At 43.8% G+C, this 16,831-nt stretch overlaps 1 protein-coding gene across 7 annotated transcripts in view; it reads right to left on the bottom strand.

The window, feature by feature from the left end:
• Positions 1-16,831, bottom strand: part of KCTD6 (potassium channel tetramerization domain containing 6) — a 35,670-nt gene that overhangs the window by 7,534 nt on the left and 11,305 nt on the right. For 2 of the 7 annotated variants that reach the window (XM_029600974.1, XM_029600975.1), the window contains one exon: positions 8,600-8,736. The exons of 4 other annotated variants lie outside the window; for them this stretch is intronic. In XM_029600974.1, the coding sequence (XP_029456834.1) occupies positions 8,600-8,656 (57 nt within the window). In that variant the 5' untranslated portion in view covers positions 8,657-8,736. Of the gene's footprint in view, positions 1-4,556; positions 4,729-8,599; positions 8,737-16,831 lie in introns of all 7 variants that reach the window. One more of the 7 variants, XM_029600976.1, reaches the window with a different exon arrangement.

Raw genomic sequence — 16,831 nt, 5'->3', positions numbered from 1 at the left:
ACCTGGTACTTGCATGGCTCATGCAACCCCCTTTCAAGCCTATGCACTCCTGTGAGCTTAAACACCTCACCTGGAAAGTCATTTTCCTGGTTGCGGTCGCCTCCACTTGCAGGAGGTGAGCTTCAGGCGTTGGTGACGCATCTGCCCTATACGAAATTTTTTCACAACAGGGTGGTTTTACACACTCACTAAGTTCCTGCCTAAGGTGATTGACTAATTGAGATGGGGGGGAGGGGGGAGTCTGTCATTGTTTTGCCCACCTTTCAAAGTCCCATTCCCACCAGGGTGAATGGGCACTGCACAGCCTGGACTGTAAGCGTGCCCTTGCTTTTTAATAGAGCGCACAGCAGCCCACAGGCAGTCCATGCAACTCTGTCTCCTTTGACAAAAACAGACTTGGCGTTGCGGTGGGCAAGCAGACACTTTCCAACTGGTTGGTAGACTGTATATCCTTCTGCTACAAGCAGGTGGGCCTTCCGCTTGCAGGCCACATCAAGGCACACTCAGAGCCATGGCAGTGTCAGTGGCAGACTTTCGTATGGTCCCCATCGCTGATATCTACAGGGCAGATGTGGAACAGGAGAATTAGAGTGAGGCTTTAAGCCCCTGGCCTCCAAAGCTTTTTCTTTAGGGACTGGGAAGAACCAATAGCTATTCAAGATACTCCTCATTCAGCATAGGGTTTCTGCCCCTGCCCAATTCTGGGCTTTCCTGCTTCACATCAGCTCTGAATAGTCAGATGTCTGACTGAAGAAGGAACAAGATTCCCTCCATGCATAGGGAGGTCTTTACTACTCCTTGACCAGAAAGTACCTGAAGTCCTGGTTAACCCAAGGGGAGAGCCTCATAGCTGGCAGTGAGGGATCCAGAATAAAAAAGTGTTTGAGAAACATCCATTTAGAACCCTTGGAGGGAATAAGCAGGAATGTCCCTGTATATCTATGTAGGGAACCATTTGAGAAAAGGTCTGCCCTTCTCCACGGGGATCATAAGAATAGGATAATTCATTGCCTCTTCTAGGAGATCTGAACTAATACTGTGCCCCTAATCTCTACACAAGGAAGAGAGAGCCCCAAAACCTGTAACTGACCAAACCAGTCGAATACCATTGTCCTGGAGGCCTATACTGAGGGAACAGGGAAGTGGCCCCCCTCAGTGGTGTTTTGCTACCCAGTGCAGAAGATACCAAGGGTTGCCATGAAGGAGCACACCAGTCTATAAGGCGGCAGCAATACCCCAGTCGAATCCAATGTACCAGAGAGAGAGAGCTGCCTGAGTCTCTGAAACAGCCCCTTAACCAGGACTAGTCTTGGTTGGGAGATGAGGAGGAGCGGCTTTGGATAAGCACCTTTAGCTGGCCTCTAAACTTTGGTCCCTAACTTTCCAGGACCACTCCACAAGACTTTTTTTTTTTTTTTTTTTTTTTAAGAGAAAATAATTGTACAATAGGCCTAAGACTGCAATGAACATCATCCCCGGTAGAGGAGTTAAAGAGTCATAGCCATGAATTTTGTGGCCCAGTCTTGAACTAGCACTGACCAGGCTACATTTGGGGGAGGGGGGGGGGGGGGGAGGAGGAAGGAATACGCTAAGGGGCTTCCAGAATTACTTATCTTTACTCTGCGAGACTCACCAGTTGTGAATTTGTCTGGGCCCCTGTGTAGGAAGGTTTGAGACCTCTTCCTCGGTACATTGTTTCTCACAGGAAAGGATGCCGGACCCAACATAATAGGATTGGCATCACAAAGTCATACATAATAGCCTAGGGAGAGGACTTGTTTAAGCAAAGCCTCACTCTAACATGGGCATCCCTGAACAGTTTGCTTTCCTCCCTCTGCTATGGTCTTAAATGATAACGGCCACTCCCACTTGTCTGAATCCAGTGTCCCATACCAAGGAGATTCTTCCATGTGGGAATATGAATAGCAGCTGGGAAGTGTTCAAGGAGGAACCCAAAAATTACTGCCAAGCAGAACCACCCTAGCAATTATTTTTTTCCTTCAAAACAGGCAGTAGTCCTTTTTAGTAGTACAAGCTTAATTTTGGTCTTACCAGCTGCTCAGGGCAACTTCTTTTGTATAGAGAGAAAGAGAGCCCATTCCACAGACTGTTCCCTCAAATCGCTCCACTAGCAGAAAAGGTGAGCTCCAAAATGCAAACTGGATCTGTGCAAAATCCACTGTGCCTAACGGTAGGTTTGCCATCTCCACATGGCACTTTTCCCTTTGACACTAGGAAAACAAGACCGGGGTAAAGAATCTGGCCTGCTTGCCTTATTTACATTTTTTTTTTTTGTTTGAAGCAGCAGTAATAGTCACTAGTTTTGCACCCTACCTGCTCTAACTTCACAATGACTGATGTCTCTCTTGTAGCACTACCAGCCTGTGTCCTGCTATATTGTTTAGCCTAGATTTTCAGTAGGATTTAAAAACATTTTGTTCTAATAGGTCATTACAGCTAATGTTTAAATTGTTTTGTACAATTGCAGAACAGCCAATGTCCTGTGTGGACATTGGCTGTTCTGCCATTTCTCAGTGCTGCTTTTTTTTTTTTTTTTTTTTTTTTTTTTTGACCCAAAGCAGCCTGGGACACTTTTTTTGAGAGATTTTCAATTTAAAAAGGCCCTCAAGTAAACTACTTAAAAAAGCCTTACTTATTCGTAGTCTGTTCTATCACAGTTGTAGTTTGCCTCAATAAACTATCATAGAATCATTACAGCTGTGACAATTTCAGAACTTGTGCAGTTTACTTGAAGGTTCAAAGAGTTAAACTGGTAGCAAATAGTCCTTAGCTGCATAAGTGAGGACAAAATATGCTTGCAGAGACAGCAAACTGAGCAGGCATCATAGTGCTGCCTTCCCCCATAGGGGGTCAGAGCTTGAACTGCCAGACTGCATGCTATCCTCAGACACCTGCTTGCTCACAATCCAGGCAGATTGTACTAGCTGAAGTGCTGAACCATTGGAGGTTGATCATCTTTGACAGTTCAAATCTGGCCCAGCATCATAGAAGACCAGAACAATTTAGGGAAAGAGCTGTCCTACAAGCCTCACCCCACCCCCTTTTTTTTTTTCAGGCTCCTGCTCTACCAGGGAACTCAGACCAAAGACTGTTGCCCTAAAAGCCTGGTCAGCAACTCCTGCTGCTGAACCTAGCAAGGGAATAAAGCCACTGGGGACCAAATGCTTGACCCATTGGTGCCAAACTTAGACCCCGAGTTCATTTATGAGAACATAAGATATACCATACTGGGTCAGACCAAGGATCCATCAAGCCCAGTATCCTGTGTCCAACAGTGGCCAACCAAGTCACAAGTACCCAAACATTAAATGGATAGATCCCAAGCTATTAATCCCGATTAATACTTTATGGACTTCTGCTCTAGACACTTAGCGTAGCTGGGTTTAAAAAAAGTTTGGTTAACTACCATAACCACATCCTCTAGCAATGAATTCCAGAGCTTAATTATACATTGAGTGAAAAAGATTTTCCTGATTTGTTTTGAAGGAGCTACTTGCAAATTTCATGGAGTGCCCCCTAGCCCTTCTATTATTCGAAAGAGTAAATAACAGATTCACATTTACCCGTTCAAGTCCTTTCATGATTTTGTAGACCTCCATCATATTCCCTCTCAGCCATCTTCTCCAAACTGAACAGCCATAATCTCTTTAGCCTTTCCTCATAGGACAGCCATTCCATCCCCTTTATCATTTTGGTCACCCTTCTTTGTACTTTCTCCAGTGCAACTATATCTTTTTTTGAGATGCAGTGACCAGAACTGCACATATTCAATGTGCAATCTTCACCATAGAACGATAGAGGCATTATGACATACACCATTTTATTCTCTTCCTAGTAATTCCTAACATTGTTGCTTTTTTTTGGCTGCCACAAGCACACTAAGCCGACAATTTCAATGAGTTATCCACTAGGATGCCTAGATCTTTCCTGGGTGGTAACCCCTAATGTGGAACCTAACATGTAACCACAGCAAAGGTTATTTTTCCCTATATGCATCACCTTGCACTTGTCCACATTAAATTTCGCCTGCCATTTAGATGCCTAGTCTTCAGTCTCACAAGGTCCTCCTGCAATTTATCACAATTCGCTTGAGATTTAACTACTCTGCATAAATTCTGTGTCATTCGCAAATGTAAACACCTCACTTGTCCTTCTCCCTTGGGAAAGGGGCATGACAAGTCAGTCCAACAGTACTGTTGTGCAGAGCATCCACAAGACTTGATCACTAGGAACCTAGGCTTAAAGCCTTCCCAGAATTGACCTATATTTCTTCAGGAACTTGGGCCTGAAGTCTTCCCGGTAGCAGTCTATTTGTCACTACAACATCATTAGTCCACAGGTCTGCCTCATCTGCAGAGACCAAAAAATACTGAAGAGCTGAAGGCAGCATCAGGTGTTTATAGAAGACGTGAATTCAGCTTTGACATTTTGTCTCCATCTGCTGGCAGGAGGGCATAATCCACTTGTATGGACAATATGGAAATTTGTGTTCAAAGATGCAAAACCAAACCAAATGAAAAAGCAAGTTTGCTTACCATATACAGTGTTTTCTGTAGATGGCAGGACGAATTAGCTATGCTGTCTGGGTGACATCATTTGACGGTGCTATATGGACGTAAAGACTTAAGAACTTTGCTCTGCTGCACCTGTGTGGCACTTCCTGCACGAAGCACGTCAGTCTCCTCTGTCAATATCCAGCACCGTGGTCTGGAAGGGAAGAAAAGGAATGTCCAGGGAGGAGGTGGGTACGCATGGCTAATTCATCCTATCTGCAGAAAACACAGTTTACAGTAAGCAAATTTGCTTTTTTCTTTTAATAAGCAGACAATTAGCCATGCTGTCTGGGCATCCCAAGCTTCGGATTGTGAAATAAAGGATTGGTGGGATGAAGCATTGGGTGGAGAGATCCATGAATGATCCTTCACCGGTTTTTTTTTAAACCTACCCCCCACCTTTGTGGACAGGCCTTTCAGACTGACCACACTTGTTAATACTGCCTGTCCCAGTGCACTGTCTGAGGCTGCTAATTGGATAGATGACCATGTCACCATTTTACAAATATCCTTAAAACGGCAACATTTCTGAGGTGTGCAACTGAGGCCGCCAAAGCCACACCTAATGTGCTTAAACTGCACTGCTTAATGGTGGGTGCACTGACATGCGGCAATACTGTATGTAGTCTAAAATCCAATTTGATAAGAGTCTGCTTAGTTACTACCACTCCCAAATTGTTGGGATTGAAAGACAAATAATTGTGAAGAGCGTCTATATGGCTGTGTTCTGTTTATAGTATGCCAGTGCCCTTTTGCAGGCCAAAGTATGTAAGAGTTTTTCCTAGAGTATTATTGTGCAGTTTAGAAAAAAAAATAAATAGGGACAGTGATGGCATGATTGATATGAAAAGCCAACGTACCTTTGAGAGAAAAGTTTTGGATGCACCCTGAGCATCACCTTTACATGGAAGAATTTTAAGTAAGGTAAGAAATGCGCCAAGGCCTGAAGTTCACACACTTGTCATGTCGAGGTGATAGGAACAAGAAGAATCACTTCCAGATTTATAGAAGTTGACTGCAGTGGTTCGAAAGGATCTTTAGAAGAGCTATTAGGATGATGTTCAAATCCCAGGGCACAGGAGGTTGGAGATGAAACGGAACTCATATAAATCGAGATAGATGGGATGCAATCGAGGAACTATTTATGCTTGTGATAATTGGCTATAGCGCTCAAGTGAACTCTTATGGAAGACATTGCTAAGCTAGCTTTTGAGAGATAGATCAAGTAGTTCGGTGAAGAAGAGAAAGGGATGAATGTCACTGAGGCATAACACTTCCATTTGGATGAATCGTTCTGAGACCGCTATGAATTTCCTGAATGGAAGCTGGAAGAGCTAAGTCTTGCAAAACTTTGCGTTCAACATCCAAGCCGTAAGGTGAAGGTAGAATGGAGTGGGTGAAGGAGAGAATCTTCTTCCTGAGTCAAGAGATCTGGATCCTGACCCAGTGATTATTGGTTGCCTTTCGGAGTACTGTACTAGATACGCATACCATGGTTGCATCACCCATGCAGGGGCTATGAGTATCATCCAAGCCTTGTCCCGAATTATTTTCTGGACCATCCTTGATACAAGTGGCATTGGAGGAAACACATAAAACGTAAACCGGTTGTCCATAAAGAGGAAGGGCCATCTTGTATCTCTGAGATGACTGGGATAGATGGAGCAGAATCAAGCCAGCTTTTGATAGTGTTCTGAAGCAAACAGGTATATCCACAGCCAACCCACTGTAGAAATATCCTGTCGGCCACTGTTTGGTCGGGGGACCATTCGTGGGGATGGAAGGCTCTGCTCAGGCGGTCCGTTAATATGTTTGCCACACCGAGTAGGTAAATTGCTTGCAGGAATAAATCGAGCAATCGATGGCTCACTCTCTGCAGAGAAGCCAGGAGCCCAAACCCCTTGTTTATTAACATAGAACATGGCAACCTGATTGTCTGTGTGGATCACTGAATGTGACCATAGTGTTTCTCATAGCCCAGAGGTTCAGGAAGTTGATTTGATGGGACTTCTCTCCTGCAGTCCAAAGGCCCTGCATTTTGAGTAGATGTGAATCTGTTGTTTACACTTTTGAATAATAGAAGGACTAGGGGGCATTCCAAGAAGTTAGCACGTAGCACATTTAAGACTAATCGGAAAAAAAAATTTTCACTCAACGCACAGTAAAGCTCTAGAATTTGTTGCCAGAGGATGTGGTTAGTGCAGTTAGTGTAGCTGGGTTCAAAAAAGGTTTGGATAAGTTCTTGGAGGAGACGTCCATTAACTGCTATCAATCAAGTTTACTTAGGGAATAGCCACTGCTATTAATTGCATCCGTAGTATGGGATCTTCTTAGTGTTTGGGTAATGGCCAGGTTTGGCCTCTGTTGGAAACAGGATGCTGGGCTGGATGGACCCTTGGTCTGACCCAGCATGGCAATTTCTTATGTTCTAAGATGGGCTCCCCAGCCCTGTGTGGATGCATCGGTGGTGAGGATCAGATTGTGCAGGATCTGCTGAAGGGAATCCCCAGCCTTAAACCACCACTATGTCTTTCTGCATGGAGTTCTACAAGGTTATTCTGGTATTTAGTGGTTGATAGTATTGAGCCCACCGAGTCTTCAAACCCCACTGGAGGCATCTCATATGTAGGTGAGTATTGGAAACTACATGAATAGCCGCTGCCATGTGCCCTACTACCACTAGCACCTGATATCCTGTCACTACTGATCGGTGGTAATATATCCTTAAAATCCTGTCCTTTGGTAGGAACACTCCTGAGTGTATAGAGTTTACCCTGGCTCCTATAAACTGCAGTATCTGAGTAGGTTTGAGTACCGATTACTTAACTATGAGAAGATTCCAGATAGTCGTCTGGAGGTCAGTCCATATCATTAGTTGGAGGAAAGTATCAGCCAATCATCCAGGTGGGGGGGGGGGGGGGGGGGGGGGGGGGGGGGGGGGAAGACACAAAAAAACCAAAACACACCAGATTCCCTGAGGTCATAAATGAGCCACAACCAGACATTTGGTGAATACTCTGGGAGCAGAGAAAAGACCAAAAGGGAGGAGTTTGTATTGGTAATGTTTTGAATTTACTTGGAAGCAGAGGTATTGCCAATAGGAAGGGTGGATCTGAATGTGCATGTATGTATTCTTGAGATCCAGGGAACACATCCAGTCGTTCCTCTGAATAAAAGGCAGGATCAATTTGAGGGAAATCATCTGGAATTTCTTTCTTTCTGAAAGTATCTGTTTAAGGATCTGAGGTCCAGGATAGGCCTATATCTTCTCCGAGCGTTTCGGAATGAGGAAATATTGGGAGTAGTATTCAGGTGTTAATCCAGCAACCTGTCACTGGTTGAATGGCCTTTTGCTGAAATAAATTCTGCACCTCCTGGCCCAGCAAAGGTGAATGGGAGATGTCTCTTAAGGGGCCAGAGAGATGGGGGAGGATGGGACAGATTTTGAAATTCAACGGATAAGCCCCGTGAACGACATTGAGGACCCACTTGTCCAATGTTATGTGCTTCCATTCCGAGAAAAAAAAAAAAATGACAGTCTTCCTCCAACTAGGGGATGAGGCCGTGGCTGGGCTGGATTCAAAAAGATTGCGGGGGCTTAGAGGCAGATTGCTGTGATGGTTTCTGCTTTATGTGGTCCCTTTAACATCCCCTAGGTTGTGTGGGTTGAGATTGCGGATGAGGCTGCTGATACCAAGGCTGAAAACTGGTTTCTATGGCTTACGATATTGGGTGTAGAACCGCTTGGACGTGGCTAGGGAATCCAGAGACGTTAAGGATTGTACCGCCATGTTCTGCTCCTTGATTTAAGATACTGTGTCTTTCAGTTTATCTAGCAAAACAAAAAACTACCCCAACCACCCCGCATTGTTTGATTTAAAAAAGGTCAGAAAACCAGCCCGTCGGGGCAAGGCCTTTAAAACAAACGCCCTGCACTCCGGGGCTCCTACGCCGGCCACGCGGACGATCCCTCCGCTCCGCCCCTCACAGACGAAGCAGACGGCAGACGATTGGCCCAGCCTTACCTCGACGTCAGCGGTAAGCGGGGGCTTTAAATTCCGGACTCGCTGCTCGGCGTCCATCTTCAGCGCGATCCCCTCGGTGCCACACCCAATCGTGACCTCGCAATTGGCGACAACACACCCACCGTAAGGCACCCGGCCTATCAGAGGATAGAGAGAAGCCCTTTAAATTTTAGAGCGCGCGCCGGGCGTCGCGCGTCCGAAGGGGCGTGATCTAAGGGGCTTGCCCCTTAGTGAGCCCCTTTGTGACCCCAGGACCCAGGACTCACATCACCACATACAACTCGCCTCGCCACTCCTCACATCTCTTCAGCCCCAAGCGTATCCGAGGACCTCCAGCGGAAACAGTTCCCATCCTCTCAACACTCATCCCAACAATTATTTTCCTATCCAGCATTCAACTCCAGCACTCAGCTCCAGCACTCAGCTGCATTCAACTCCTGCATTAAATTCCAGCATTCAGCTCCAGCATTCAGCTCCTGCACTCAACTGCATTCAACTCCTGCATTAAATTCCAGCATTCAATTCCAACACCCTAATCCAGCACTCAACTCCAGCACTGTGCACACACCCGCTTGTACAGCCTCAATTTTCTGGGACCTCAGCCATGCTCATTTTCCCTATCCCAATCATCAAAAACCTCTACAACAACCGGATAAAACCAGCCAACCATTCAGTCTTCCAACACAAACGTCTGATACCAATAATGACAACCCCTCTCACCCAATTCCTCGGACTATCCTTATTCTCTCTAACACTCTTTAACGCTCAATCAATCTCAAAAAAAACTCACATAATCAATGACTATCTCCAGGACACACAACCGGATATATGTGCTATGACAGAAACATGGTTGAAACCCACAGACCTACCTCTAATTAACCAACTACCCATTCACATCTACGACATCTACTCCATACCCAGACCCAAAAAAAGAGAGGGAGGACTTTGCTTAGCTGCAAAGAAGGAGCTCAGACTAACCCTACAGACCACTATTCACTCCTCTCGACTGGAATTTGCCCTCTTCAGCTCTAAACAGCTCCAAATTTGTTTAATATATGCCCCTCCCGGTCTCCTGGATTCAGATCCATCACCACTCATTGAACTCATCGCCAAACACCTAAAAAATGACACCCCAGCTGTCATCCTAGGAGACTTTAACATTCACACAGACGTGATCCCTTTATCCGCCAATTGCGATATGCTACTATCTTCTTTTAAGGCTATGGGCTTCTCTCAAATTGTTAAAGGTCCCACGCACAAAGCAGGGCACACTCTGGACCTTATATTCATCAACTCAGGCCTTTCACAATCTTCCCCACCACAATGCTCCCCTATCCCATGGTCAGATCACCTGATGATAACAACTAATCTCTGTATCAAGGACAACCCCATATCTCCAAACACCAAAACCACAATTCACTACAGGAACTCATGCTCTAGAGAGGACCTCACTTCTCTCCTATCTTCGGAACTCGCCAATCTTGACCTTTCAGACGCAGAAACAGCCACCTCGTCATGGCACAACATTACGAACAAGGTGGCAGAAAAACTTTGCCCTCAAAAAACCAAAGAGATCAACCCAGCCTGCAAAACCAAAAAACCATGGTTCACGCAGGAACTAAAAACCATCAAATTAGAATTGAGAAAAAAAAGAACACGCATGGCGGAGGAATCCTTCCAACACTACACTGAATGAGTACAAAACCCTCATGCACAACTACAGAAACAACATCCTTCGCACAAAGAGAGATTTTTATGCCCACAAAATTCACAATTTTTCCTTTGATCCCAAAGCACTGTTCACATATGTCTCAGAGCTCACAAAACCCACCTCACCAACTATCCCAGATGATCAAGCACAATCAAGATGCACAGAGCTTGCTCGATTTTTTGAAAACAAAATTCTCAAGCTAATGGCCCCTCTGGCAACCAGTAACACAGTACCTCCTTCTATCATCACTCCTTCACGCAACCAGAACATAAACCTAGATTCATTCGAACCTATCTCCTCACTTGAAATCGAAATGACTCTCAAAAAGATGAAACCCTCCACTCACCCGACAGATTCCATCCCTTCTAAACTCCTACTCACCATTCCGAACATCATAGCGAAGCCCTTAGCAGAGATAATTAATAGCTCGCTAACCCAAGGACTAGTACCAGACATCCTGAAACTAGCCACCCTCAAACCTCTCCTCAAAAAACCCAACTTGGACCCTACAGACCCAGCTAATTTTCGCCCCATAGCTAACCTTCCATTTGTAGCCAAACTTATGGAGAGGATAGTCAACAAACAGTTATCTGAATACCTAGAAGAGCATAAAATACTCACAACAGCCCAATTCGGATTCCGCAAATCCCTTAGTACGGAATCCCTCCTAACCTCTCTAACTGACAGAGTCCTCGTAGGTCTGGAGAAAAAGACCCCATACCTCCTGATTCTCCTCGACCTATCAGCTGCGTTTGATACCGTAAAACACTCTATCCTGATAGACCGGCTCTCAGACATAGGCATCTCAGGATCAGCCCTGGAATGGTTCAGATCCTTCCTACACAATAGGACTTTCAAGGTCAGAATCAGCAACAAGGATTCCCTCCCGGTCAAATCCTCTTTCGGAGTTCCCCAAGGATCCTCTCTCTCCCCCACCCTCTTTAACATCTATCTTCTCCCCCTATGTCATCTACTCTCAAGTCTTAAGGTCACACACTTCATATACGCAGACGATGTTCAGATTCTGCTGCCAATCACTGACTCCATCTCCAGCACCATCAACTTCTGGAACAATTGTCTACAGTCCATAAACTCACTCCTATCTAGCCTTAACCTAGTACTTAATATGTCAAAAACAGAACTTTTGCTTATCACTCCAGATGAGAACCTTCAGCCTACCAACAACCTAACCTCACCACCAATGATCAATTCCACTCAAGTAAGAGACCTGGGGGTCACCTTAGACAAAAGGCTGAACCTCAAAGAATTTGTCAAGAACACAACAAAAGAATGCTACTATAAACTACATATTCTGAAAAAGCTGAAACCTCTCCTGCATTTTCAGGACTTCAGAACAGTCCTCCAAACAATACTATTTTCCAAGATAGATTACTGCAACTCTCTGCTTATAGACCTTCCAACCATAACCACAAAACCTCTACAAATGTTGCAGAACTCCGCCGCAAGGATTCTCACTAACACCAGCAGAAGTGAACACATAACACCCATACTAAAACACTTACACTGGCTCCCCATCAGATCCAGAATCATTTTCAAAGTGCTAACTATAACACACAAGAACATCCATTCACAAACGTCGCTAGATCTAAGCCTTCCACTTCGCCTACACGAGTCTTCAAGACCAATCAGAAACAGATACTTAGGCACCTTACACGTACCTTCAGCCAAGTCCTCACTCAAGAAACGTGCATTCTCGACTGCCAGCCCCCTTCATTGGAATGCCCTCCCCACGGACATTCGCCTCGAAACGTGTACTCTAACATTCAAAAAGAAACTCAAGATCTGGCTCTTTACAAAAGCCTACACTTAAAGGTCTAGCTCAGAACCACATCCCAGAACTTGAATCATTCTCGCTTTTATAATCATATCAAACAACTCCTAATTTTTATCCTTGGTCTCACAATTCCAAATCATTAAATATTTGAGCATGCTACACCAATACCTCTTAATCCAGATGTAACCTCAGTTTTTGAAGTCTTCACTCCTATAGAAATAACCGCCAGTTCTTATTTACTTAACCCTATTCTGTAGACGTAAACTTTTCATGAAGACTGTAATCTGTAAACACCTGTATTTATTATAAGAATTTGTATTTACTATTTATATTTATTATTTAGCTATTAACATTGTTCTGTTACCACTTGGTACTATTTCTCTCCTTTACCTCAAACTCTAAGTTCCTACTAAGTTAGCCATGTTATTTATACCCAATTGTTGGATGTAATTGTATATTTGTTTAATTGTTCAATCTGTTTGATGTAATTTTCTGTTCCTTGTTCTGTGTAAACCGAAGTGGTATGCACAAGTGCATGAACTCCGGTATATAAAAGCCTTTAAAAGCCTTTAAATAAATAAATAAATAAAACCACAATACTATACCAAACGAACAGTTTCAGTAAACACAATCTATACCTTTAAATACTATCTTTAATATATCTAATGTATTCATAATATCACATCATGTATTTCATTTCAAAAAATTATAGCAAAATGAAATTGAGGCCAAAAATTCACTAAATTCATTTTTCACATTATCCCAATACATAAAAAACCTATACAAAATCCCTAACATTCACACCACACATCCACCTCATTCATTCAATAAATTATACTTCCAATAATTAAAAACAACAATAATAATCTTCCTATGTAGTGCTAACAGCATGTAGACAATGGTTACAGGAGACCCTTGGTATTATCATTAGAAAGCATTTTGCAGTTATTAAATAGTTTCAAGCTGGCTGATACTTAACTTATGGAGTATAAACAATCATATTTCCAAAAACAGGAAGGATGACCACTAAAAACAAGCAAGCTTGTACTATAAAAACGCCAGTGAGGAAACTTTTCCATGCTCCAATGATTGAAATAGTGGCTATTGACCACTATGCCTCATTGTTCGATATTTCAACCATCCTAATCTTTCCCAATATGGTGGCTCACAATTTGCTTTTCAAAAATAGTCTCAGTCACCTTCCGTCGGCAATTGCCATCATAATACTGCCATGCTGCAGTTGTACTCCTCCAATATAACCAACTACGTATGCAGATAGATGTTAATTCATGTAGCAGTATAAACTAGTTAGCATTGAAAGTTATTTCGAAACATAATGTAACTTGCAGAAACAAGACATTATCTTGCCTTGCTGTCACTGTTCCGAAGTGTTAACATCGACTTAGGTCGAAAGAACTGAATACTTGCAACACTAGTAATGTTTGTTCCAAGATATGGATACTGACTTGTGTAAAAAAAAAATGTTAATTGTTCTTAACTTTGCACCTGCTGACTGGAGAACTGTTCATCATATTTTACTCACATGCCAAATAGCTGATACCAAGGTGACTGCATATGTTCCTGGTCATATATGGTAACCAATTATATACTGTTACACTTCCAAAATCATGTAAACCGAGATGATGGTACCCCAACCAAACTTCGGTATATAAAACCACATAAAGTGTTCCCTTCAATATTCCTCCATTGTAACCAAGTATCCGCTTGAATGTTCCTCAGATATAAGTGTCCCGACACAGCATTTCGGCTCTCCTGTATGCCTGCATCAGGGGAATATTTTCATCTCCACCCACTTGAAAGACACCTTACCGAAGGTCTCTTCAAAATGGCCTCCCAAGCTCTATAGATAGAGCTGGACCTGGACCATAACCATGCTATATGTCTGGCAGCAATGGACATAGCCAAAGGTCATAAAGAGGCCGAGGAGTTGTCTGTTGGCCTATCTTGGAACAAATGAAAGGCTTTAATTGTTGCAAACATTCATACAGAGATTGAACCATATAGAATTGATGTTGCTGAAAGCGGGAGGTCAACATGGTACTCTGAAGTCTTTCTTGTCAAAAGTCATCCAGGAGCTTGAGTTCCCTTTCTGACAGGGCAGGAGTATAACTGACTTTTTTGCCCACTTCCTTGCTGACTCCACGACAACTGACGCATGTGGCAGATGGACTACTCCATACGTTAAAGACTTCTGTAACTGGAATTTAAAGGTCCAGTTTCCTGGATACAGAAAAATTCGCGTGAGGAAACTCCAAGATTTAGAGAGCAGTAAATCTAGAAACTTGTGAGAAGGAAGAGCCAAGAGTTCTGCTGGAACTTCCAGGATCTTCAGAATCCCAAAATCTTCTGCTCTGGGGTCTGGCAACTTTTCGGTCCTCCACTTTTAGTAAAGTGCCCAATTTTTCAATGAAGAAAGAATAGGTGAGGTCCTCCGGTGGAGAATGATCTGGGGGCTTCTCTGGGGAATCTGATGGGATGCCTATCGAACTGGATGAAATTTGGTCTGGAGGAGAGCCCTGGTGATCCAACTGAGGCGATTGTGGCAGAAGAGGCTCTTTTAGCCTGTCTGGTTCTAGAGATATAGGTCTCTCTCTGGAGATAATCTCAGACAGCTGGGATATGGTCATTCCTGATTCTCTTCTCCAGTAATGTACAGAGAGGGGGGGGGGTGGAACCTCTGGGTGTAAGGAGAAGAGGTTTCTGATGAAAGATGAAATTTGCTCCATGGCTTGGTGTAGGCAGCTTAATGGAGACCCTGAGGGAACAGTTTGTTCCCTTTCTAAAGAAACATCAGAATAATGTCCTCCAATCTAGTTCTCCTTTCAAAAATCGACTACTGCAACTCCATTCTAATCAGCCTTCCTGAAGTCACGACAAAGCCATTACAAATGCTACAGAACTCCGCAGCCAGGTTCCTAACCAATACTGGCAGAGGTGAACACATCACTCCTATACTTAGCCACACTGGCTCCCCAATAAGTTCAGAATTATATACAAAGTGCTAACTATAATACACAAAACCATCCACTCACAAACCACACTCGAATTAAATTGCCCTCTTAGATCTCAATCAGCCTCCAGACCCATTAGAACAACGTATCTAGGCACCCTTTATGTACCCCCTGCTAAGTCATCAATGAAGAAACGTGCCTTCTCAATAGCTGGCCCTATTCACTGGAACAATCTGCCTTCGGACCTGTACTTAGAACCATGCCTGCGGACATTCAAGAAGAAACTGAAGACCTGGCTCTTTACCGAAGCTTTCACTTAAATTCCCATGCTACCAATAAAGCGCCACACTACCTATACTGCACCATACAAATTAATGTTTTTACTTGCATAATACGCCATGTTCAATGTATACCTTATTCATTAATTGTTTACCGTTTCAAATTTAACGTTTTTTAATGCGTAATACTCCATGTTTAATGTATTCCTTATTTATTAATGTACACTGTTGATTGTTTATTGTTCTATGTACATGGTAATTCTATTGCTGGTTATCTGTAAACCGAAGCGATATGTACTATTACATGATCTTCGGTATATAAAAGTCTTTAAATAAATAAATAAGATAGTCTACCATGCGGACATACAGCCTCCAATGTCTGAAGGTGGCTGGACCTTATCCTTTGAACCTCTAAAGGTGGTTCATTTGTTCCTTGGGGAAAGCTCCTCCTGGAGGTTGTAATACCTATCGTGGGAATGTTAAGGAGGTCAGAGTAGACTAGCACCTACTCCTCACAAGAAGGAGGAGGAACTTATTGAGAGAGGCTTGGAAGAAGTCCAAGGCAGATGAAATGAGATGTCCAGAATTGGATCTAGATCTTGTCTTTGGTGAAGAGATCTGGAAGTGTCTTCTCTTCTCCTTTTGTTCCTTGGGGTTCGAGTCGAGAGGATCTATTCAGATTGGCTTGAAAAGGCAGCTTTATGACTATCCTGACTTGGAACGGTCTGCGTCAAGGAAGCTGCATGTCGAGCCATGTGCTTCTGACATTTTTGAGGTTTTAGCACCAGCACACTTGCGTCACGTATTTGCATCAATCCTGTTTGGGCGTGCATCGAGACGACGAAAGATTGCACAGTCACTTGTACCACTCTTTGCATCGATGTGTTGAGAGGCGGTATTAGAGCAACGCAGCTCTTGATGTGGGATGCCTGCATCGATGAGTTTCTCAGTTTGTGCTGTGGTCAGCGCAGATCCATTCGACGCCAATAATACTTCCACCCTTGACACTTGGTGCAGGTGTTCCACAGGTTTTGGCTTGGGTTTGTTAGGTGCTGCTGCATCTCCCCCCCCCCCCCCCAAAGCCCCATTCATCCCCGATAACGACTTGGGTGCCTGATGGATAAGTGGCTTGATTTTATGTTTGGACGCTACTTGTGGTTCCATGGAGACTGATCTTCTTTGCATGTCTTGGTGGTGCTGCTTTGGGCTGGCGAAAAGTGCGCCAAGTGTCTTGGAGATGGCGCATAACTGCCAGATGCCAAAGATGTCCCGTTCTTGTCCTTCAGGGAGGCAATTTTTGCTGCTCTCTGCCTTTAGACCTGTAGCAACATTCGACCTCAGTCATGGCACAAGGCCTGATCGTAGTTCAGACCCAGACAAATAATTATGATCATCAGTGACATGTGTCTTCACTGACAGTACTTGAAGCCTGGTTTCTTGGACATCATGAGTAGCACTAAAAAGTGCTTTTGTGGG

This window comes from Rhinatrema bivittatum, chromosome 4 (genome assembly GCF_901001135.1).
Source record: "Rhinatrema bivittatum chromosome 4, aRhiBiv1.1, whole genome shotgun sequence".
Classification (NCBI taxonomy): Eukaryota; Metazoa; Chordata; class Amphibia; order Gymnophiona; family Rhinatrematidae; genus Rhinatrema; species Rhinatrema bivittatum.
Note: the sequence above shows the minus strand (reverse complement) of the source record. Positions and strands in the feature narration are given on the sequence as shown.